The sequence below is a fragment of the Rissa tridactyla genome, chromosome 2 (assembly GCF_028500815.1).
Source record: "Rissa tridactyla isolate bRisTri1 chromosome 2, bRisTri1.patW.cur.20221130, whole genome shotgun sequence".
In the NCBI taxonomy this organism is placed as follows: domain Eukaryota; kingdom Metazoa; phylum Chordata; class Aves; order Charadriiformes; family Laridae; genus Rissa; species Rissa tridactyla.
The window spans coordinates 15510113-15535725 of record NC_071467.1 but is presented as its reverse complement, the minus strand read 5'-3'; the positions used below and the strand labels follow the sequence as shown (position 1 = coordinate 15535725).

The 25613-nt window shown below is 42.1% G+C and overlaps 1 protein-coding gene across 8 annotated transcripts in view; it reads right to left on the bottom strand.

The window, feature by feature from the left end:
• The window catches only part of SAMD12 (sterile alpha motif domain containing 12), a 190444-nt gene that overhangs the window by 154446 nt on the left and 10385 nt on the right, over positions 1–25613 (bottom strand). For all 8 annotated transcript variants that reach the window (XR_008464747.1, XR_008464748.1, XM_054190516.1 and 5 more), the window contains one exon: positions 16427–16605. Coding sequence is in view for 6 of the 8 variants with exons in the window: in XM_054190516.1 (XP_054046491.1) it covers positions 16427–16605 (179 nt within the window). In the remaining 2 variants the exon portion in view is untranslated. The remainder of the gene's footprint in view (positions 1–16426; positions 16606–25613) is intronic.

The following is a 25613-nucleotide window of genomic DNA, read 5'->3' as shown; positions in this document are numbered from 1 at the left end:
ACAGTTCTTTATTGTTTTCTCCCCTTCAAAAATACTGTTTAAAAATAAAACCCTTCCAATACTAAATTATTTCAACAGAGAGTAAGGGAACATGAAACAACAGCTATGGCAAACAAAGCTGATAATTATTCAGGCAAAAAAACTTTTCCAAAATAATCTGCTACCAGTTAGTATGGACAATTAACTATAGTTTGCAAACCATAAAGTAGCCTTCCCTCGAGAAAAAGAAAACAGCAGTGACAGTTTAATAAGCATGAACCTTAACAAGCACTTCAGATTCTTCTTCTACAGTCAACAATCAAGGTTTCAGGAAAGCTCAGTACATGGAATAACACTCTCAGTTTTCCTCATCAACTTCACAAATCACTGTCTAATGCTGAAGTGTTGACAATTAAGCTATTTGTTCTTTAGGACAAACCTAAAAAAAAGCAAAAATTCTGAGTCACCAAAATAGAAGTATGTTTGAGACAGTCTTATATCTGAAGGAGAATGTACAATTGTCATAGTCTTTATCTCCAGAAAAAGTTTTATATTTCATCTGCAAGGACACTGATTATTTAAAAATACATCTTCAATCCTATACACAAGCTTTATTTAGATAAAAGACTACTACCAGCATAGGTATGCTGCAGTTCAGTCACATTCATGTTTTCATAATGAAAACACATTCACAAAATCCTTCACAATCTAAAGTGTACTGCTAAGATTGAAAGCAATCAGCCTTGAATGAAAGACGAATTAATAGCAGTTCTAAAACCATTAGATACAGACTCTATTGTCATGCTTTTGTTTAAAGCAAGGAAAAAAAGGCAAAAAATGTAGAGGGTGTCTAGGTCAGCAAAGTCATCAGTAGTTGATGGATGCACTTACAGACATTAGAGAAAAAAGGAAAATAGGCAGAACATAATACCCACTTATGAGATTCTCTATGTTAAGGATAGAAAAAAGGCCTCAAGATATGCAGTAACTCTACCTTCTTCAGAGCTGAAGGTTTTCTATTTTTAGATATGCATGTCAAGGACACATTTAACTCTAGAAGTGCAGCTTGATGCGTCATTACAATATTCATTCCTAGACATTGGTAGAATTAGAGATGTTCATTCTACCAAGGACATCTTCTGAGAACAGCCCCTACCAGTAATAACTACGATCTCTGGGTGAGGAGGTAGGAGGTAAGGAAAATGGAAGAACTGATGCTCCAGACCATGTTAATGACTGCTAGCAGTTGTGTGTCAACCTCCAGGTAGGCAGGAAATGCAATGTTTATGTTGTAAGAAATGGTCAATTTAACATCTTCCTATAACCAAAAGCCTCACCCCCTCTCCCCAACAGCCTGGCTGCATGCTCTAGCTGCTTCTACCGTTGCACCTCTTGAAGTTGTAAGAAGGGTCACATCTGTGAGCTGCTGTGGGACTCACGTTGAGCTTCTCCTGCTGCACGCTCTCAGTCAGACTAGAGGGAAGCCCTAAACAGATTCTGCTGGTTATTCAATCTGAATCAGGCATAGGTGGGCTTTAGTAGCACTGCACCACAGGGACCAGGATCAGCATCTCCCATTTCAGGCAAAAGTTCGCCAAGCAAGATTGAATACAACATCAGTCTTAACTGGTTGTAGCTAATTCTTTGACTCTAGTGAACTCTTTGGTCTCTGTAGAGGGAGAGGTGAAAAGATACAGGTTTACCATGACACAGGGGTAACAAGATCAATTTGGGAGGTGAGGTGAAGACTGAACTGGTCGGCGGATATGTGTCGGTCTGTAGGGTCTCACAGGGCTGGTAGACCAAAGATGACAGCTGGCATACTTAGAGAATGGGAAAACATCACAAGTTTGCATGAACAGAACAAGAGACAGTTCAAAAGCTACAATAAGTAAATTAGCCTAAAAACAGAAGGTAATCTCTTTTCTCGTCTTAAACTGCGGATTTGTTGAAGAAATTGGATTCATGTTGCTTAATCTCTTCAAGGGAAATTACTTGTGATGTTTGATGCCACTATCGCCAACAGCATTTGTGTTTTCCAAGTGCCAAAGGCCTCACCTGCACATTAACACTGACACCTCTCAAATTCAAAGAAACATACTGTTGTACTGCTTCCTCCCTCCCTCTGCTCTCCCATTGCAAACTTACAACACTTCTTTTAGTTTAAGAGTCTGTCATACTTGGGTATCATTCTTAGTTTTGAACTAACTCTGAAAATGCCCAGAGTGGTTAATGACAAAATAAAAGCACCCTTGTCAACATAACTAGAAGTACAGAAGTACCAGAAGTAGGACACGGGCACTTAAAGCCATCCCCAGGCTGAATCATTATATCAAAGGTTCACTTAATGGCATCACAGCCAAGGAAACCCCACGCTACTTACAGATCAGTTGGTCAAAAAAATTAAAGAGGGAAAGGGAAGAATTGTCTCTCATTAAACACTACATTTTCCTTACCTTCTGCTTGCCCCACTGATAACACACAGCATCATAGAAAATGTCTGCTTTAACACTTGGGAGTTGTTTCCCTGCTCCCTGCAGTGGCACATCAGCTGCACAGTAATCTGCAGCTGACTGTGGAATAGAGATAAAACAGAAACACTTCTGACTGAAGTCCACATTCAGAAATAGCTAAAAAGAACTAGTATTTGCAAAGTGTGAAATGAAAGCATACTGAAAAGCCTCCTTGATTTCAGAAATCATTATTGTTGGCATTTTTGCAGTGCCTAGAGGCCCTAAATGAGACAAGATATTCCTGAGAGACAAGCACCATGCACACTCTATCTAGTCCCCGTCCACCAAACGCTTCCAATCAAAATCAGAAGCATGACACAGACAAAGCAGCAGTGGAGGCCTTCATCACTACCCACCACGGAAAAGAGCTGGAGAATCTGTCCCATGGAGAGGAACAGGAACAGGCAGCAAACGAGCTGCTGCATTTGTTATTCTCGGGCAGCCTGACCAAGCCAACGTTTCCCAGTTTTCAGGGACACATTGCAGAGATTTTGGACAGTCAATTTTACATACATACACATGCAAAAGACAATATTTTGGTAGCAAATTTATTCCAAATCTCAGTTTGCTACTCAAACCACCATTTTAACAGGTCCTAATTATCATAACTCTTCTACAGCTGGAAAAACTGAGCCACAGAGCAAGAACTTCACTTCTAGTAAAGCGTGCCTGGCTTCTGAAGTCCAAGACCAATTAAAAGAAAGGGGGAAAATGAAACACACACACACACCAATCATTTCCTTTTAATCCGTAAAACAGACTTTTTTTTCAGATTAAGCAGTCTTTGTTTGCTAAAAGATCATCTTGGACATAGCCATATACATGGGACTAGTCTATCCTAAGTGTTCAAAGTATGATTTGAGGTAAATGCAGTTTCTGAAATAGTCTCCTAATGCAAGGTTTCACCTCCATCAGTCATTAATAATCATTTCAACATCAAACGCAGAGGCCGGCTAGCTAGTAAGGCAGAGGACAGAACTGAGTTTGAGATCCAAATACCTAAACTCAAGTGTCAATGCGGTCCCCAAAGCCTTGACAGATTCATCTGAGCGTTGCTCTCTTCAGATGGAGTCTGATCCCATTCTACGCTCTTCTGAATGTGCTGACTAGATCTCCACCAAATGTAATAGGAGTTTAGACACCTAGCTTACACATAGACACTTAAATTAAGTTGCCCTCATCAGCAAACTCAATTCCAGCCATGGTAACTGAGAGAAAGACAGACTCCACTCTGCCCCAGGCCACCCTTTTCCAGACTCTCCTAATGAAATCCTTTTTCCTCCTTAGCACACCTCTGCACTGAGGGAAAGCTTGACAGGTCGATAACACAAGAAACACCCTTCAGACATTATCAAGGCTATTACAGTCCCACACCCCTTTTGTGATTGTGACACATTTCACTCCCAGTGCTCAGCAATTATATTTTTTCAAAATGGAAAAGAAAAAAGTTCCCACTTGTCGAGAGAAAGGTAGACTACAGCAACTGCTAATCAGTTTTGTCAGAAGTGCCCAGCAAACACATGTGGCAGATTAATGAAATTATTGTTGTAACTCAGATGAGATGCACTATTTGCAGAACCTGCAGTGCCAGCAGTGGAGCATCAAACTGCTTTCCCATTTTAAATGCTAAATTGGTTGTATAATACATTTTGTAATCCCTCTAATCACAATGCTACTATTTTCTTTACCGGCTGATTCTATACTTTTCCTTCCCTATCAAGGCAGCTATGTCATTAAAATACTGCTTTATTTTTGCAGCAATCTCGATGAAGCCTTTAAAGTAGCTTCAAAGTGAAAGCAGAGGGTTTGGATGGCTTTGTGGAGGAGCTTTGGAATGAGGCAAGCAGCAGAACTGGCACTATAAGTACATTATGCATCCACACGCTGTATGGAATTGCTTTTTCCTCTAAAAGCCGCTCCATCTTTTTATCTATATTTCTTTTTCCCCAAAGAGAAGTAGTTCTTTTCAATAATGTGTCTGTGTCTACATGTGTCTGTAGTATTAGACATCCCACTTATTTCTAGAGTACTACCACGGCTTTTACTGCTTATGTTTGCTAATACGTGCTGCAATTGCTGCTCCTCTTCACACTAGTGTAATGGGAAAGAACACGAATTTCACATTGATAGCTTTCACGGGGCAACAGGAGCCAGATCAGACTACGTTTCTCTCCTTATGCTCCCTCAGCTGCCTCTCTGCCACCATCTGCTCTCACCTGTCCTAGACGAGGACCGCTCTCGCTCCCTGCAGCACAAGCCACCGCTCTGCTGTGCATTTGTGCAGCCCCAGGCACACGCAGGGTCACGCTGCACCGTTTCCCGCGGGCCAGCACCTTCCCATCCCCCACCGTGTGCATGCCACCACTGAAAATGTTTTCATCCTTGATTTTTTGGTGAAAAGTCCAACTGCAAAAAGCCCGACAAACAGAAATTTCTCTTCCTGTTATCACCTGATGGACTGGAGTCACAGAAAGGGCATGCTTGTACAGGTGAATTTCATAAAGAATCCCTTTAAATAGTTTGGAAGGTCAATGAACTGTGGTCTTAGTGAGCAAACTTCATCTGTTCTACTTAAACCCATCTAAAGAGTATCAGTCTGAGCTAATTACTTTGACTTCCTATGGGGAGAAAGAAGAGAAGCAACAGGAAAATAATCCCACCTTGTGACGGGGGGTGAAAGAGAAGGAAATGAATACTGGCCCTTTGCCAGATGCCCTTCTTTTCCCCTCACTGTCCTGGGCAGAGCACAACAAACTAACTCAGGCACGATCTCCCACTTACACGTGGCTGCTGTCAGGGCAGATGATATTTCAGAATCCCCAGGCATGCAGTCGGGGCAAACAGGATGAACAGGAGAAGCCAGATCTTTTACGCTGAATGTAGAAACCACGCTGCAAAAATGTGGGCCTTCATATTACACTATTTATAACAGCAATGGATGATACAGCAATGGGGAAAAACACGCTACAGCAAGAATACACTTGGATTCTGAATCAGGCATTTGTCCTCCGGTGATAAACTGGCTTACGGGACCCCAACGGAGAGAGAGGTTTCTTGTTTTTCTGGCTCATGACAAATTCCGAACTGAGCAGCTATATTCTGCACTACAGGTAGGGTTATTCCAGCACTTCATTAACAACAGTAGAACCCCAGAGCGATAAACAAAACATCAGCTTCAAATGCTTGGGATGTACAGGGTCACACAGAACTCCTGTTTCACTGCTCAGGATAGAAGGTTTGGTCACTGCACTGTTCTGAAACTTCAGACTTCAGCCAGAGGTCACAAGCATGAATGACAGGCTGAGAGAGGCAAAGACAGAAACGCATCAAACATTTCAGCCACCAATTTAGACACCTGAAAGCAAGACAACATGCATACTTCTAACTGTGCAACACACGAAAGAAAACGTCTATTGAAAATGAAGACAGTAGATGAAGATGATATTGCATATTACTAATAGTCACAGAATGAGACATTAGAAAGGCATGTTACCCTGAAGTGTAATTATTTTAGCTATTTGATATCAACAATTACCAAATATTTTTAAATCCACTTCAGACATATTGTACACCCAGATTCTGTACCTATTTTTGCTACTCATAAAAAAGACCCAGTGCAGTAAGTGGTGTTTGTCACTATTGTAGTCAAAGAGTGGGGAGAGAAAAAAAAAGAATTAAACAAAATAATAAATCACACTCATATTGGCTTTCATTGTGGTGATCTGATCATAGAACAGAATCATAGAACTGTTCAGGTTGGAAAAGACCTTTAAGATCATTAAGTCCAACTGTTAACACTGCCAAGTCCACCACTAAACCATGTCCCTCAGCACCAGCTCTACATCTTTTAAACACCTCCAGGGATGGTGACTCGACCACTCCTGATGTATGTGAACGTTGGTAATCTGTTAACTACTTCTCCACAAAAATCAACTAAGAAAAGCAAACTTTCTGTCAGTAAAGTAACATTTCACCATCCAGGATCTGCACCTCCACTGGGATAACATGCAGAGGTCTGTAAAAAAACATCCTCCCACCCTCCACAAAATTTTAAACCAATACCTGGGGGAGCGGAACAGCCCAGCTGGGGTTATGCTGAGCCTTCGCTTCAACAGGAAGTTGTTGAAGTTTCAGAAGAGTGGGATAGTTGGAAAACAAAGCAAAATGGTAAAATCTCATTGCCCCAGTTCAGTGGCTGTTGGCGTTTCTCAATCATAGAATCATAGAATGTGTTGGGTTGGAAGGGACCTTTAAAGGTCATCTAGTCCAACCCCCCTGCAGTAAGCAGGGACATCTTCAACTAGATCAAGCTGCTCAGAGCCTCATCCAGCCTGGCCTTGAACGTCTCCAGGGATGGGGCCTCCACCACCTCTCTGGGCAACCTGTGCCAGTGTTTCACCACCCTCATTGTAAAGAACTTCATCCTAATGTCTAATCTAAACCTACCCTGCTCTAGTTTAAAACCATTGCCCCTCGTCCTATCACTACATGCCCTTGCAAACAGCCCCTCCCCAGCTTTCTTACAGGCCCCCTTCGGGTACTGGAAGGCTGCTATAAAGTCTCCCCGGAGCCTTCCCTTCTCCAGGCTGAACAACCCCAACTCTCTCAGCCTGTCCTCATAGGAGAGGTGCTCCAACTCTTTGATCATCTTCGTGACACTCCTCTGGACCCGCTCCAACAGGTCCATGTCCTTCTTGTGCTGAGGGCTCCAGAGCTGGACGCAGTACTCCAGGTGGGGTCTCACAAGAGCAGAGTAGAGCAGATTTGCAATCAATTGCAAAAAAATTCTTCTAGAAAATTACTTTTACTATTCTCTTGTCAGAAGGAACAGAGAACAGTACCAGAATATTTTTATTTTTTAAAATAACTGACAAGACACTTTTATATTTCTAAGAGGAATTCTATAACGCCCTTATTACTCAGAAGCCTCACTCTTCTGTGCTTGGACATTTCATCACACACTTGACACACACACCAAATACTTCCCGAGCAGAGCAGAACTCCCCAGGAAGCCAGAGGAGATGCTTCCACCCCAATCGGTCCTGAACGGGGCTCAGTAAGCCGAGATAAATTCTCATCCTCTTGTTATCAAGTTCAGTCAGCCCTTCAGTGTTGTTCGATGAAATTTAAAAAAAAAGTATTTTTTTTAAGAAAGCACAATTAAGCAAAAGAATTAATGAGCTACAGTGCAACAAAGAAATATAGTCTACTGGTGTTTATATAGCACTTCTCAACAGAAGGCAAGATAAAAAACTTCTCACTTCTTTTACCAGTTTCTTTTCATAGTTTTCATGAACATTTAAAAGGACTGTTAATTTGTGTCTGAGTCCGATAAAAAAACTGCCATTGCTAACACAAGATAAAAAGTCTAACTGTAGTGGTTGCCATTAAAAAGCCTTTATTATTTGCTACCACATAATGAGACAAAGCATGTCACCAGATATGCACGCCTTATTTAAGAATCAAAACTACCTGAATGAATAATCTTCTAATAAGTGAAAGACCAGATTTGGGTCCCACGCTCACAATGAACAGGACTTTACGAATGCAACATGTGGGAAGCCTTGATAAAAGTTAATATTTCTGTAAGAGATGATTTTCTGAATTCTGTTAGGAAAGTCACCTTCTGTTAAAGCCTATACTCAGAGAAGTACAGGACTTCAAAAGTACAGAATCATAGAATAGCAGGTTGGAAGGGACCTCAAGGATCATCTGGTCCAACCTTTCTTGGCAAAAGCACGATCTGGACAAGATGGCCCAGCTACCTGTCCAGCTGAATCTTAAAAATGTCCAATGTTGGGGAATCCACCACTTCCCTGGGGAGAACATTCCAATGGCTGATTGTTCTCAATGTGAAAAATTTTCCTCTTGTGTCCAGTCGGAATCTCCCCAGAAGTAATTTGTACCCATTACCCCTCATCTTTTCCATGTGACTCCTTGTAAAAAGGGAGTCCCCATCTTTGTAGCCACCCTTTAAATATGCGAACGTAGTGATAAGGTCTCCCCCCAAGCCTTCCTTTCTCAAGGCTGAACAAATCCAGTTCTCTCAGCCTTCCCTCATATGGCAGGCTTCCCAGTTCTTTGGTCATCTCTGGACCCTCTCCAGCCTGTCCTCATCTTTTTTGTGTAGCGGGGACCAAAACTGAACACAGTATTCCAGGTGTGACCTGACAAGCGCTGAGTAGAGTGGGATGATGACTTCTTTGTCTCTGCTGGTGATGGCCTTCTTGATGCAACCCAGCATCCTGTTGCCTTTCTTTGACGCAGCAGCACACTATTCTCTCATATTGAGCTGCTTGTCCACCATGAATCCCAGGTCCCTTTCCACAGAGCTGCTCCCCAAATGGGTAGATCCCAGCCTGTGCTGCACTCCTGGGTTATATTTTCCCAGGTGCAAGACCTTACACTTGTCACGGAATCACGGAATCTTCAGAGTTGGAAGGGACCTCTAGAGATCATCTAGTCCAACTCCCCTGCTAGAGCAGGATTGCCTAAAGCACATCCCTCAGGGCTGCATCCAGGCGGGTCTTGAAAATCTCCAGAGAAGGGGACTCCACAACCTCCCTGGGCAGCCTGTTCCAGTGCTCTGTCACCCTCACTGTAAAGAAGTTTTTCTGTGTATTTGAACGGAACTTCCTATGTTCTCGCTTGTGCCCGTTGCCCCTTGTCCTGTCGCTGGGAACCATTGAAAAGAGCCTGGCTCCGTCCTCCTTAAACCCACCCTTTAGATACTTGTAAACATTAATCAGGTCCCCCCTCAACCTTCTCTTCTCCAGGCTAAAGAGTCCCAGCTCTTTCAGCCTTTCCTCATAAGGGAGGTGCTCCAGTCCCATAATCATCTTGGTTGCCCTACGCTGGACTCGCTCCAGTAGTTTCCTGTCCCTCTTGAACTGGGGAGCCCAAAACTGGACACAGTATTCCAGTTGTGGCCTCACCAGTGCAGAGTAGAGGGGGAGAATGACCTCCCTCGACCTACTGGCCACAGTCTTTCCTATGCAGCCCAGGATGCCATTGGCCTTCTTGGCGACAAGGGCACACTGCTGGCTCATGGATAATTTGCTGTCTACCAGGACCCCCAGGTCCTTCTCCTCAGAGCTGCTTCCCAGCATGTCCGCCCCTAACATATACTGGTGTTTGGCATTCTTCCTTCCCAGGTGCAGGACCCTACACTTGCTTTTGTTGAACCTCATTAGGTTCTTCTCTGCCCCGCTCTCCAGCCTGTCCAGGTCACGCTGGATGGCAGCACGGCCCTCTGGAGTGTCGGCCACCCCTCCCAGCTTGGTATCATCAGCAAACTTGCTGAGGATACACTCTGTCCCCTCATCTAGGTCATTAATGAATATATTGAGCAAAATTGGTCCAAGTATTGACCCCTGAGGTACACCACTGGTTACAGGCCTCCAACTGGACCCTGTGCCGCTGATCACAACCCTCTTGAGTTCTGTCACTCAGCCAGCTCTCGATCCACCTCACTGTCACCTCGTCTAGCCCATACTTCCTCAGCTTCCTAATGAGGATGTTATGGGAGACAGTGTCAAAAGCCTTGCTAAGGTCAAGGTAGATGACATCTATGGCTCTCCCCTCATCCAGCCAACCCATTATAACATCACAGAAAGCTATCAGATTGGTTAGGCATGATTTACCCTTGGTAAATCCATGCTGACCACTTCCAATAACTTCCTGTTCCTCTACATGTTTGGAGACGACATCCAGAATGAGTCGCTCCATTACCTTCCCAGGGACAGAGGTGAGACTAACCGGCCTGTAGTTCCCTGGGTCCTCCTTCTTGCCCTTTTTGAAGATTGGAGTGATGTCAGCCTTCCTCCAGTCCTCAGGCACCTCTCCTGTTCCCCATGACTTCTCAAAGACGATGGAGAGTGGTCTAGCGATAACATCTGCCAGCTCTCTCAGCACTCGCGGGTGCATCCCGTCAGGGCCCATGGATTTATGAATGTCCAGCTTGGCCAAGTGGTCTCTGACCCGGTCCTCCTCAACTAAGGGAAAATCTTCCTCTCTCCAGACCTTCCCCCTTGCCTCCAGGGTATGGGATGTGTGAGGGACGGCTTTATCAGTGAAGACCGAAGAAAAGAAGGCATTCAGTAACTCTGCCTTCTCTGTGTCTTCCACCACTAGGGCACCCGTCTCATTCATCAGTGGACCTATATTTTCCCTAGTTTTCCTTTTTCTGTTGATATACTGGAAAAATCTCTTCTTGTTATCTTTAACTGCAGTGGCCAAGCTGAGTTCTGATTGAGCTTTGGCCCTTCTAATTTTCCCCCTGCATAGCTTTGTTATATCTTGATAATCCTCATAAGTTGCTAAGCCCCTTTTCCAGAGAATGTAAGCCTTCCTTTTTTTCCTGAGGTCCAGCCAAAGCTCTCTATTTAGCCAGGCTGGCCTTCTTCCCCGTCGGCTCGTCTTTCGGGACATGGGGATGGCCTTCACCTGTGCTTCTAAGAGCACCTGCTTGAAGTATGACCAGCTTTCCTGGGCACCTTTGCTCTTCAAAACTGCCTCCCAAGGGACACTCTCAACCATGCTCCTAAACAGGCTAAAGTCTGCCCTTCGGAAATCAAATCACACTTGTCCTTGTTGAACTTCATAATGTCCTTATTAGCCCACTCTTACAGCCTATCGCGGTCTTCCTGCAGGGTGGCCTTCCCTTCCAAAGTGTCCACTTCCCCACTCAGTCTGGTGTCATCAACAAACTTCATCAGGGTACGCTTGATCCTATTATCCAGATCACTTATGAAGATATTAAACAGCGTTGGGCCCAGTATCAATCCCTGGGGGATCCCACTTGTGACAGGTTGCCAGTTTGAAGAGGAGCTATTTACCACCATGCTCTGTGTGCAGCCTGTGAGCCAGTTCGCTACCCACCACACAGATCGCTTGTCTGGACCATAACGGCTGAGTTTCTCTAGGAGGAGGCTGTGGGGAACTGTGTCAAAAGCCTCGGACAAATCCAGGTAGACCATGTTCACTGCTCACCCCTCATCAACCGAGCAGGTTACATTGCCATAGAAGGGGGCCAGGTTTGTCAAGTGTGATTTGCCCTTGGTGAATCCGTGCTGGCTTTTCACAATTATGTGCTTCATTTGACTTGTGATAGCCCCCCAGGTGGATTCATTCCATAACTTTCCCAGGGACTGAAGACTGATGGGCCTGTAATTTCTTGGATCCTCCTTTAAGCCCTTCTTATAGATGAGGATGACATTAGTCTTCTTCCACTCTTCTGGGACATCACCCATTCTCCACAACTTTTCAAAGATTATGGAGATGCATCAGGGCACACTGATTCGTAGCAGTCAAGCTCCGGTAATAGTTGGCATACCAACTCTTCCTTCACTGACAGTGGGTTGTGGTTGCATCAACCTGGATTTTTGTTCCCAAGACCAGGGGCGCAACAGCACTGGTAAAGACAGAGGTGAAGAAAGGGTTGACAATCTCTGTCTTTTCTGTGCTGTTGGTGACTAATTAATCTCTCCTGTTTAACAGCAGGCCAATTATTTGCCTTCTGTGTCTGCTCATTCCTTATGTAGAGTAAAACTTCTATTTTTTTTTTTTTTAATAGAACTCTGCTCCAACTCCAAATGTCCTAACTCATTGTGTTTATCTAGAGATAACTATGATACGAAAACCAAACAGACCAGACATAAGAGCCAGAAGTAGCATTTTAATGAAAAAAAATAAGAATTTCAGAAAAAAGAATAAGAATTTCAGAAAAAAGAATAAGAATTTCAGAAAAAAGAATAAGAATTTCAGAAAAAAGAATAAGAATTTCAGAAAAAAGAATAAGAATTTCAGAAAAAAGAATAAGAATTTCAGAAAAAAAAATAAGAATTTCAGAAAAAAAAAATAAGAATTTCAGAAAAAAAAATAAGAATTTCAGAAAAAAAATAAGAATTTCAGAAAAAAAAATAAGAATTTCAGAAAAAAAAATAAGAATTTCAGAAAAAAAATAAGAATTTCAGAAAAAAAAAATAAGAATTTCAGAAAACTGACACAACAGAAATGTTAAAGAAATAATATATATTAAAAATATATATTAAAACCATCCTTGCTTTCTCCAATGAAGTTTTCTGCTCTGTACAAGTGTCCATCCAACTGCCTGGATTTTCTATTTATTTTTTGTATATACCATGAATATATGGCCAATAGTATGAGGTACAACAAGGCCAAGAGCCAGGCCCTGCACTTGGGTCACAACAACCCCAAGCTACGCTACAGGCTTGGGGAAGAGTGGCTGGAAAGCTGCCCCACAGAAAAGGACCTGGGGGTGTTGGTCAACTGCCAGCGAATATGAGCCAGCAGTGTGCCCAGGTGGCCAAGGCGGCCAACAGCATCCTGGCCTGTATCAGGAATAGTGTGGCCAGCAGGACTAGGGAAGTGATCATCCTGTACTCGGCACTGGTGAGGCCCCACCTCGAATATTGTGTCCAGTTTTGGGTCCCTCACTACAAGAAAGACATTGGAGGTGCTGGAGCAGATCCAGAGAAGGGCAACGAAGCTGGTGAGGGGTCTACACAACAAGTCTTACGAGGAGTGGCCGAGGGAGCTGGGGTTGTTTAGCCTGGAGAAAAGAAGGCTGAGGGGAGACCTTATCGCTCTCTACAACTACCTGAAAGGAGGTTGTAGCCAGGTGGGGATCGGTCTCTTGTCCCAAGTAATAAGACAAGAGGAAATAGCCTCAAGTAAACCAGGAGAGGTTTAGATTAGATATTAGGAAAAAATTTTTACACTGAAAAGATTATCAAGCATTGGAACAGGCTGCCCAGGGAAGTGGTTGAGGCACCATCCCCGGAGGTATTTAAAAGACAGGTATTCATAGTGCTTAGCGATATGGTTTAGTGATGGTTTTTGTCAGAGTTAGGTTGATGGTTGGACTAGATGATCTGAAAGGTCCCTACCAACCTAGACGATTCTATGATTCTGTGATTCCAATACTGAAAAATCAATTACTGACCAAAAAGCATGTATATTGATATACATAAATAGACACTTTAATATATAAAACAAAAATCAAAGTATTTTTATACTTCATGTAATTTTCTTAATTTGCATTATATCCTGTACATTATCAGAGTCTCACTGCATTATGCACATCAGTTTAGATATGGAAAATCTTCACCTTTTCTGGACTTGCTCACATTTGTAACAAGGTGGTTCCTTAGGGAACCAGCCGAGGGAGGCTAAGATCATTGTTCCATTTTCCCTTAAAATTCTACCTCAGTCAGCCTATAAATTTAGATTGCATACTCATCAAGAACTTCTAAATGAATGATCCTTCACTCACGCTACACTTTCTGTTGTCTGCATCCCAAATATAGAAACAAACACTTGTATTCCCCTATTCACCTTAGAGTAGCTGCATAAAAAGGAACTTTTAAATCTATTTGTAGCCCACGAGTTACTACTGTTCTGCAAGTCCATAGCTGAGGACAGAAAAGAACATACTTCATTAGAAAGGAGATTTTGTGTGTTTCTTTGGACAGCAAAACCTTAAAGCAGCCAGGATTTTAAAGTGCTGGAATTCGTCCCAATGATGACAAATGCTGAAAGCAGAGAAGATGGTCTGTAAGGCATATTAAATTGCATTCAATACATTGCATTGCTTTGTGCAATGTAAATCTCACTACTGTGGATATAAGGTACACGTTGGTAATATTTGAATACATAGGATTGCAAAGAAACCTTTTTAAAAACAACTGAGCAATGAGGAAATATAAAACAAATAGATCTGTCCATGATGTTTTATTTACTGTACTTTCCTCTATTCCTGCTTATCTTCCCACTGTACAGATATGTTTGCATGGAGAAAGTTTCATAATGACAGCTTAATTCAACTTTTAAAGCCACACAAGCTACAAACCCAACTCTGTATTCACATTTTAGAGGACAACGCAACACGATTTTTAAATTTAAGGCATTGCAAGCCAGAAAAGACAGGCCACCTCAGGCTATAACGTATGAAGCCAGATGAAAACTATCACTAAGTTAATACAACATGTAAAAAACAAAGTTACTAACAAGGCAGCAATACATTCAGAAAAACAACCCACTTCATTAGCTTGATGCTACCATACAAAGCTTACTCCATCAAGGAAAACATTTAGTGGTGGTTTGTTTGGTTTTAAATCTGAAGCATGCCCAACTTTCTAAATTAAGCTACTGCAATCAGATGTAGGAAACCAACAGCTGATTTGAATTCTTTGAGAGCACCATGCTTCCCCTCTTCTCCAGCAGGGACAGCCTTGGAAATGGTTTGCTATTCATCAGTCCAACAAGTACAGCTCAGACAGTGGAAACAGGCTCCATTACATTAAATCACTAAGGTATTTCACCCTGATTTTCCACTAGGATAAGTCTTTTGCAAGCAAAGACAAGCTTGATCTGCTTGCGTTCCACGTCAGCTACACATGAGCCCATTCTCAATTGGAAGCCCCATTGCGTCATTTAGCTTCTTCACGTCCAAGCTTGTAAGATCTCCTCTGAGCTTAACACACCTCCTTAGCTTTCAGTACGGGGCAGATTTTCATCTGGTGATGTTGAAACAGAGGCAGGGTTACCTTGCTTTTGTCTGCAAAAAGCTGGGTAAATGCATTATTAGCTGCGCTTCGACTCAAAGCCCATCCAAAATTTGGTAGTCTTGTTACCATATGGATGATTCAAAGCAATAAGCACAAACCTGTTCTCCAAGGCTTCAAGAGGAAATCAACAACTTGCTTGATAATTGGCCACAAAACAGACTGCAAGTAGCAGTGATTTTGATCAATGCCAACGTGTACTGGATCTAGTTCAGTGACTTAAGACAGAATGAAATCAGTTTAAATTGTACTCATTTAAAACTAGATATTTTAGATAAAAATCAGAATGGAGAATTCATACCAAACATTCATTGTCAAGGCTACTGCTCAAAATGTTTAATGCTCTTTTATTCTAAAAGTGAAACACATCACAACTGTATGCATATTATCTGTTAGATTTATTGTACTGAGGACAGTAAGAAATGTTCTTATTTGTTCAGTCACTGAATTAATTGTTACTGCCTTTTTTAGATCTTTAAAGAAAAAAGGATACTCATTTTATTTGCTCTATTAATTCCTAAAGTGTCTGATTCAGTAAAAACTCAATTTTCCACTCTGCAGAAATCACCCTCAAAATGCTGGATTTAGGCCTTTAAAGATCAAAAAGACTGATAAGGCTTTTAAAGAATCTCTCCCATTTTTTTTTTTTTTCAACATTCTCTTATTTTTCATTCTAGTTAAAAACTTACCTAATATGATAAATTATTATCCTATACCCGAAGTGTCTGGAGCACACACATCCACATACACTTGGTAGTCATGTCTGCTGCACACAAACAAGAAATAGCAGCTTATGAATGGGAACAGACACTTCATTTGTCTTTAGAAATTCACCTCTGAAGTATGTTTATTCACTGATATACCAGACACGGAAGAACTAACCTGGTATTTTACCTAAAATTATTTAGGAGTTTACCAAACTCAGTCACCCATATAAAAATCCATATATTCATATATCCATAGAACCTTTCACTTCCTTTACCTACCACAGGAAAAAATAAACAAGCAAACAAAAAACACTCAAGAACAACATATTTATTCCCATTCTGGTTGTTACCCAAGTCATTTGGAAAAAAAGTCTCCACAGTGCCTGAAAAAGGCAGATCCCATTATTTTAATTACCTTCATCTAGAGAAAAATAAAACAGTGCAACGTCCAAGATGTGTGGTGGGTAAAACTCCACGGCAATGCCTTGCTGCTGTAATACCCACTTCCTCAGGCTGTTACTTTTGCACCTTTGTATGTCTTTAACAGGATGATAAATGCTTTTTAAGCAGTAGCCAGGACTTCAAGGAGTGTGGGTTCTTTAAGACTCACCAAAATAAAGAAGAACCCAGTCCTACCTACCTTAGATATTTCTGGCTCCACTTGTTGCCTCTTGGGTGTCTCTTTTGACTCAGGCGGTTTTGGAGCACTAGTGTTCTTAACAGAGGGCGATTCAACTCCTTCACCTTCAAGTTGCAGATTAATACCTTCTGTGGGGACAGGGTGATCAATACCATTTGGATTCAGATTGCAATGGATAGCTGGGGAAAAAAATATGAGAAAGAGCTTAGGAAAGAAGAACCCAACGTTACAAACATTTATCACAAAGTACTAAGAAGTGCCACAAGGTAACCAGACCTATGTCAGATCACAGCAAATGAACTGTCTGTACCTTGACGTGGATTCAGGGCGAGATATTCGAGAAAGAAAATGAGAGGCAATGCAGCACTGTATAAGGCTATTTAGTGCAGGCTACTATGTTGAACTGTGCTCTACTGTATTCATTACAGCATCCAAGACCCTCAACCTACAGCTTTTACTAGGGTAGAACAATATATCCCATGTATTTATCATTCAACCATACCTTTTTTCTTTTCTAGGCAAGCGAGTTAAAGTTTTTCTATTACATTTTCTATTACTACAACATTCTAGGCCCTAAACTATGTAGGACAAGTAAGCTGTGCGCAGCGAGTCAGCAAGTCGGTCTCTGCAGAGAGTAATGACTTACCCAGCTGATTATCTCTCCTTCAGCACTTTGTACCACTGCAAATTACCACCTACACCATCCTAATAAGCAAGAGGGATGTACTCTCTAGGAGCATATAATGAGGTGTGGACTAATGACAGCAGAACAAGGAAAGCAGATGGAGGGAAAAAAAAATAAAACAAATGCAAACCATACCACAGAAATGCACATTTAGAACTATTGCAGTAGTTTAATTGTTTTCTGTCCAAAGTTTCACATTTACAAAGAGAGTAGCCCTAACAACCTTCGTGGCACGTGTAGCAATTTTAAAAGTTGTGGATCCTGAGGCAACTTCCCCTTCATGCAACTATCCGATTTTTGCATTCATGCTCCTGGGTAACTGCTACTTTTAGCATTACTCATGATTAATGGTCCCAACTTCCCCTGTACGCAAAAGAACTTTGCTCAGATACTGTGGTGCAGTGTTTGACAGACCTGAATAGAAACCCAAAACACAATATAAAGCCAAAATAAAAGCTGCCCTTTTACTCTTGCTTGGCTTTGAAGCAAAGGGTGGGGAGCAGGGGAAGGAATCAGAACTGCCAGTTTCTACCAGCTACGGATCAGCCCTTGAAAGACTCTCATCGGAAACAGGCTCAAGCTGTCAGAGAAGGCAAAGGGTCCTTCAACTACAGCACCTTTTGAAAATCCATTCACCTTAAATCTGAGGGTCTTAATTGGAAACTTGGAGCCTAAATTGCAGCAATTCCTTGGTGCAGAATAAAAGCAGAGGCCAAAAAGTTGGCCTTTTCTCCTTGGGGTTTTTAAAAACATTGAAATATTTATAAAAGGTAAGTGAACTGTCCAAGCACTACAATACCTACATCTGCAAGCTAGGGATGGAAATACCTGCTATCTTCAAGTCATAGGAACGTTATGAAGGATAATTCATTAACAACACTGAGTGACAGAAAGCAGTAATGAATTGCAACATGTTTTATTACAAATTGCAGCCATTTTGTATAGAAGAACAGAAAAATATGTCACCAGCCCACAGAAAACTAGTAAATGAAACTAAAAATGGGAAGGGAACTAAATTTCAGTCTCCCTATGAATAGCTGTAGGGGATTAGTCCTGGAATGCTTTTACAAGTATGTAAAAGAGACAGAGACCCCTCTCCAAATAGTCAATTCTTTAGCAGACAGCATGAGAGGAGGAGGCATCACTAGACTACATCATGTCCAGAGCTGAGCCCTGCAGGGACCTGCTTCTGGGGAAGGGAACAGAAGAGGCGAATGATGCAGAGCTTCTGGAGGTGAGGCAGGGTTTCTACCAGCTACCCCAGGGACTACCACAGGAGGAGGATTTCCACCTAAAAATCCTTTCTTTCTCAAAAGGGATCCTCCATCTGCTTAGGCCTTGCATAGGGAGTTGTGGTTTTGCTTTAAAAGCACTGAAAACCCTCTGACAGATTTTTTGAGAACTCCTGGGTTTCCCCTTTTGTTTCTCAAACACAAAAGCATTTTTTATTTTAATAGGGGAAAAAGTACATGAGGAAAAGGGGTCTGTAGCGGTCTGTGTGGCTGTTGTTCTTATCTGTCATCTTTCTGTCTCATTTTAGTAGGGCAAGCTCTGCAATTTCTTCCTGATACCTAGAGAGCTGCTACAGAGCCTTCTTTCCCAAACCAACTCTAAGGAGCTTTTTCCTAAGTCTTGCTGCAGCACTTCTTGCAAGTCTCTTTCTTCCCTGGTTCAAACCAATTCTGTAAGTTGGCTGAAGGCAATGCAAAACCAAATCCCAACGTTCTGGCATTGCATCTCACTGGTGCAGAGGGAAAAAAATAGATGACTGTCTTCAAGTCAGTCCTTTTCTCCTACTGGTTTTCCCAGCCACACAACTGAGTCAATCCAAAACATAAATACTTAAATCTTAATAACGTTAGTAGAAGCCCTTCCTAACTTTTGAGTCCTTTATTTCTAGGTATATTCCATATCTACCACTTCCTGGATTCTGCTTTTTTCATGTACAAGACTGCAATGGAATTGAACTTGAACACAGCTGCTGCTTGATTTTTCCCTTGCAGGACCTCCTTCTGTGTCAGAGAAAATGCAAAATTTTTTTTACTTCTGCAGTGAAGCTCACAGGCTTCACCTGTTCTGGCTGTATGGCCGTTATGGGGAAGTATCCAGAGCCTAACAAGCTGTTATGATGAAGGGAGTCTTTAGGGCTTTTAAGCTCCCATGAGAGGTTTCAAAGAGATATTATTTTGTGGTTTATACATACATCAGTGTGTCTTAAGACACAAAGAAATTCTCTCAAAGAAATTCTCTCTCCCCCCTGGATCATATCCAGCTATCATTATCTATCTCCTCTTGATCATATTTACCTACCTGAAAAAAACAAGTAATTACTAATGACTACTTTACTTATTTGTCAGACCACAAAAAAAGATGGATGTGATCCACCAAGAGAGACTTTTTTGCAGCCTAATGAGGATGGAAACTGTTCTGTTGGTAGCCAGACTAACTCCCTCCTTCACAAAAAAATGAGAGATGTTCTAAAACACCTGTAAAAGTACCCCCAGCACACCCCTGCTCCAGCAAGTGAAAGACACTTGTGATGGAAGGCAGTCCATAAAAATCCCTTCAACTGTCTTCTGCGAGGATCTTGCCTAGCTGAACAGAAAGACTTCTGCATACACCTTTACAACATTAACACACCTGAGCAGCATCCAGAAACAGGCAGGTTTTGGCTGTCAGACCCCTTCCAGTGCTCAATAGAGAGAAATCACAAAGCACAGTGGGACTTAACACCGCCTGGAAGAACAATGCCAGCAGCGAGCTTCCTGTGGAGTGCGCCTCCTCCCTTCCCAGTGCCCCCAGACAATACAGGAGGGTGGTAGGGGATGGTAGGAAAGCCTTCTGGGTCAGCATTGATTTACTATGCATTACAGGGAGCAAATGATCCAGATTTCTGGTAACGTGGTAGCATAAGCATCAGCTGGATGGCTCAAAAAAGAAATAAACCACACGTTAAGATGCTGCTTGACTCTTAGCCCATCATTCTTTCAGAAGTAATGAATGTTAGTGCTGTTTCAGCAATGCTTTATACTGGGCTCCTTCAGGACACAAAAGAGAAAAAATTGGAGAGGCTGCTAGCAATTACATAAACACCCATTAGCTTTTTATTGAAGAGAGGCAACAGGTGGAAAGAAACACAGGCTGCTTCAGGAAAGACTTTTCCAAAGTTGCTGACATTGGGGGTGGGGGGAACAACTTTTTTTATTTCCTAGGGGTAGAGGGAGAAGGAAAGAGTTCATCTCTCTTCTTCACCCTCATCACAGTCTTGGCTTACCTGGACTGAACCTGTTCCTTAAGAAAGACAAACCTAGAACGAGAGCCTCAGCACGGGGAGGGGCAGGAGGATAAAAAGCAGAGGTGAGGGTAAGTATCTCAGTCACTTGGCAAAGCTAATCTTTGTCATGAGCCATCTTCAGGTAACCAGCTCTATTGTTTTCCCCTAATGCTGCCTCCAACTCTCAGCTACACAGAGGGTAATAAGGAAAGAATATTTGCTTGCATAGGTCTGTTATTTCCTGTTACCACACAGGAATACATATTTCCATCTCTGTGGCAGACAGAGGTGGAGCTCTTTCTTCCTTTTAAATGTCAATATAAACCATAATTACTCCCTTTCAAGATTTTTTTAAAAGCAGGGAAAGAGGTCCAGATTTTGTCAACAACATATTCTCTTCTTAAATCAGCACCTTATATAATTTTAGCTAGATAAGACCAGCTCTAAACTCGGGATCAACTATGCAAAACTAAGGAGGCCAGGGGGCTGACAGCACCCAGGGTTAAGGTCCTGTAGAACTGAGTCTAAGCAGCTCTTACAAAAGAATCACAAATCACCAACATTATCACACCCTAACTGCTCTGACCCTCTTAGCTCACTTTCCTTAAATCTCTTCAGGACTTAACGGCATTCATCTGGAAAAGATTCTACCTACAAAGCAGTTTCTTGCTAAAATACTTGTTCAGGCTCTTACTTCTCATTACCCTAGTATTAGCTAATGCTAGCTCACCCCACCCTCTGCATTCAAACCATTTTCCCACACCACTGCTTTGACAATACCCCTACTGTCTCAGCACCTCTTCACTCTACCAAATTAAATCCATCTCATCATTCCCAGACTTTAGCAGTCCATCAAGACACCAAACCTTACCTCCAAATCAGCTGACAGTATCAGCCTAATACCACTAGATATCAATGGCATCATTAGATTTTGAAACAGCACCTCTTCCGTACCATCTCATTATTCATATATCATCCATATGTCTCAGTAATACAACTCTTCATCCAGTTGCAGCACTTACATTTTTCTTTCGCTGCTGAAAACCCCACCTAAGAGTTGATTAATGCCATGTCTCTCTTCATGCTTCCCAACAATTGTCACTTAAATTGGACTGAAAGCTTTCTGTGGTGGGAATTTGTTTTCTTTTGGGGAGGGAGGGTGGATGTTCTGTACAGCTCTGACTGCACAGCAACAAGCACATGAAAAATGGTGCTGGCAAACATAATAACACAGATCCACAGATTACATTTATGAAACAAACTATTATTTAAAACAAAGGTTCCTAAGTGCTCTTGTACTCCTAGCTCAATAGCAGAGCTGAATCTGCGGGAAAATATCCACTTTTCCATGAACATTAAAGAAAAGACTGCTGAGATCTGCCAAGTTATGAGAGTCAAAAGCTCTGTGAGAAAATAGTAAGTGGAGCACCCAAAATGGAAAAATGACCATGTCTGTCCTAAAAAACTTGGGAAGGAACAAAATTAATGCAATACAGAGCGTATTTTTTCCACATGCTAGAACACAAACCCAAGTCCTGTCCATGTAGACAGAGCAAGAGAATTTGTTGTCCTGCAGAAGCTGACACGTGTGAGCTGAGATCTGTGCCCACGCAGATCCCTTACAGCATGCATATGCAGCTCAAAAAGAAAGCTCGCAGGGCAACGTGAATGCTCTGCTCCCCTCACTACCTCCCTCCCATAGACGCCTGCCTCCCAGATGGCAAGCAGCCAAGAGACAGCTTGTCTGAGCACGCTTGATGGTACACAAGAGTCACCAAGAGCCATAGTAAGTTACTGGCATCTGGGAGCAAGCCTTGCCTTTTACTAGAGGGTACTTTGCGAATCCTTCTTGAGAAAAGCCTGAAGGCACTCTTCAAAACACAGCCTTGATATATCCAAAGTTTCGGATGGGCAGATGGAAGGTCTTTGTCTCTCCATCTGTAGGCTCAAGGCTTAGCAGATCAAACCTATGATCAAACGCTACCTCTGTGCTCTCTACTGCCTGCCGTGTCAAACGTTTCATAACTACTTGTTTCAGTGGGAATACTGCTGGCTGCTTGAAATTTTAAGCAGATCAATTAAGGCTACATTAAAGCATATTTGGCAAGTACTTGAGTTACATGCAATAACAATTGCTCTATTCTGAAAAGCGATCGAGTAAAAATAGCATCTTCTTACTCATCTGCCCTGTTCTGTGTGCATCACAGTCATATGCTAGCTTTTGCTATTCAGAGACAAAACGCAGGCATGGGAGATACCCATCCAACCTCTAACAATGCATAGAAAACTTTCATGTGTCAAATACTGGTAAACATGCAAGCTCCATTTTATGTATTCAGGCCACAGACTTAGCTGCACAATACTAGGAGGTAAATCCATGCAATTCACCTGCTACTCCAAGCATAAAATGCCATATTGTTTAAAAATACAGACAGAAGTTAGTCCATAGAGATGGAACATTAACAAACTCAGGCTGGACATAGCAGGGACCTTATAAAAAGGATCCAGATATCTTTTCAATCTCCTCAAGTCCTCATAAAGGTTATGAAGATTTAACAGGTCTTTCCCGGAAAGGAGATCCTGCAAAACCTTTGGACAGCAGCTCTCACTGGAACTATTCCTTCCATTTCTGCCAAGTTCTTGTCAAAAGCCAACCAAATCTCCAACCACACAAAATTCTGCAGTCAGCTCTTTCAGTCGGGCTTCCAGGTGCTGTATTTCAAGACCAAGTAGTCGAACAACATCCCTGGGGCTTTTTCCTTGCCATCGTTCACAATCCACTTTAACTGGGCTGATCAGATTCAGGGAGACATTCACATTGAGAGCACTGAGATCTCGTTCCAGACTGAGATGGCTGCTGACACTGACCAAACGACCAAGAAGGATCCGTACTGCAAAGCCCTTCCTGTACTTCCAGAAGCTCGTTCTTCATTAGTTACTCTGAATATTCCTAGAAAATGTGGGATTATTTCAAAGATTATGTCTGACCTGAGCAGTTAGTACCACCTCTACAATACTAAAAAAAACAGATTAAAAACAGCTAATAAAGATGACCTTAATCTGTACCATAAAATGCGGGATTATTTTGACTACTTATCTGGCAGAAAGTTTTTCCACAGTAATCTGTTTCTGTAACTCCTGTGGATGGTCTATCTGCCTCATCAACCAGTTTCTAGCTTTGAGAAACTGTCTGGCTTTTGCCTATAGGAATTACTTCTCCATATAGGCCTATCTTCAGCTAATGTAAATCAGCACAGTTCCCCCAACCCATCACTTTGGACCAGCCAAAACTGCAAAGTTTCACGTGAGCCCAACCTGCTGATTATGTTGCTACCTCATAAATACTGCTGGCAACCTGCTGAGGAAGTACCTTCAAGATTTTGCCCAGTCTGTTTCTTGAATCTGCCTATCTAATGGCCACCACATTAGCAGCATTCGCACAGAGCAAAGCAGCCCACCAAATCAGTCAGGACCTGTTCTACTTCAGTAAAGATAACATGAATTTACCAGAAACCTCCCCTAAGGCTGAAGTCTCAAAGCACTTAGCTGAAGTTACACTGGTGTCTAGCTATCTGCTTCTGTTGGTCAGTAACAAAAATCAGCATTAAGTGATTACAAATAGGCTGTGCCAAAAGCCAAGCCAGTGCTGAGCTGTGAGGTTCTCTGTAAACTGCTACTGATGAGCTGAACCCATAGGTTTGAGTTCAAAGCTCAGATAGAAATAGACAGCAAGGCCTGGCAGACACAGCAGCACACTGCTGTACCATCAGGTTCCTCCAGAGAGCTGCTTGTCTTTCTAGCCTCTCTTTATCACAACTATTCATCATCTACTGGATTAATCAATTTAACAAACAATAAACTTCTTATAACATATGAATTTTACAATCAAGAGTGTTCAAGCAGTGGGACATGCCCTCCAGCTGGGAGGTATCTTGAAGGGCAAGATAAGAGACAGCTCTGCAGCAAGGAAGTGAGCATTGAACCAGGTCAGGATGGGCAGGGAGGGCAGAGCAGAGGGGAGACGGGTGTAGGAAGAGGATACAGGCAGAAGGGGATAAAGCATTTATAGGAGGGATGTTCATTTTAGCTTCTAACTGTAAATTATGGGGCTTTTACCTTTTTTACCCCTTCAGAATTATCATCAGCAAGACAAAATTCAAAGTAACTGCGCTCCTGCTGCGGCTATCTCTGGATCTCCCTAGATGGGCAACTGGGTAGCCATCCCACAGTACCAAGCCAATTACTACTACAAGCCATTCGCTGTCTCCAGAAACAATGAAAAAGCACCCAAAACTAAAGCCAAACACAGAAAGAGAAAAAATGTGAGACAATCTACTACACTCCACATACATCTCTTACACACACCTCAGCTGTTGGAGGCAGCTGATGATAGCAAGCCTTGTTTAGCATCAGAAGTATATCCAGAAACCAGAATGAGTAACTTAGGAATTTCATTCAGAATCAAACTAAACTCATAATTTGGTTGAACGCTATGCAAATCTTGAGTGAACAGAGAGAACAAAGACTCCTTAGTTGTCTACAGGACAGAAACACTAAGCCCAGAATAAGAAGTCCTCTTCTTGTATGGGTTAAGTTTGCTTTTTAAGATCCTCACCCCACCAGGATACTTACTCACTTAAGTTTACTCAGCTAAGGAATTTACTTGTGCATTTTTGACAATTTTCCTACTGGAAACTACTTAGTTTATGTATGGCAATATCCACTTGCCATCCCTTATCTCACAGACTTTAACAAACGCAGTAAACATAAAAGACAGTTTCTGTTACACCTGCTCTTTAGGAGACAGATGCACATTATCACTATGCTACATAGACTTTGGAGCCTCAGCAATGCAGGTTCTGCCTTTGTTACAGCAACAGGATTTCTTGCTAAAAAGCAGGCACAGTGACTGGACAGCCAAATTATTTCTGAAGCATTTTCTCATTCTGTTTTAATAAATGTACAGTTGGTACAAGCAGCTCTTGAACTCACAGTGGCAACAGAGAGGCTCATTGAAAAGAGGACCAATTCAGTCAGTAAGTAAGGCAAGTCTACCACAAATCCTGCACAGGTACAAAGGAAGAGGAGAATACTGGCAAAGAAGGGGACTAGTGAGCTATGCAATTATCTCAGAGCAAAATGGATCTTAGTGAACAAAGTAATAAAGGTCAGTTAAGTTACATCATCATATGTATACAGGAACATAATTTGAGCAATGGATTACAGTA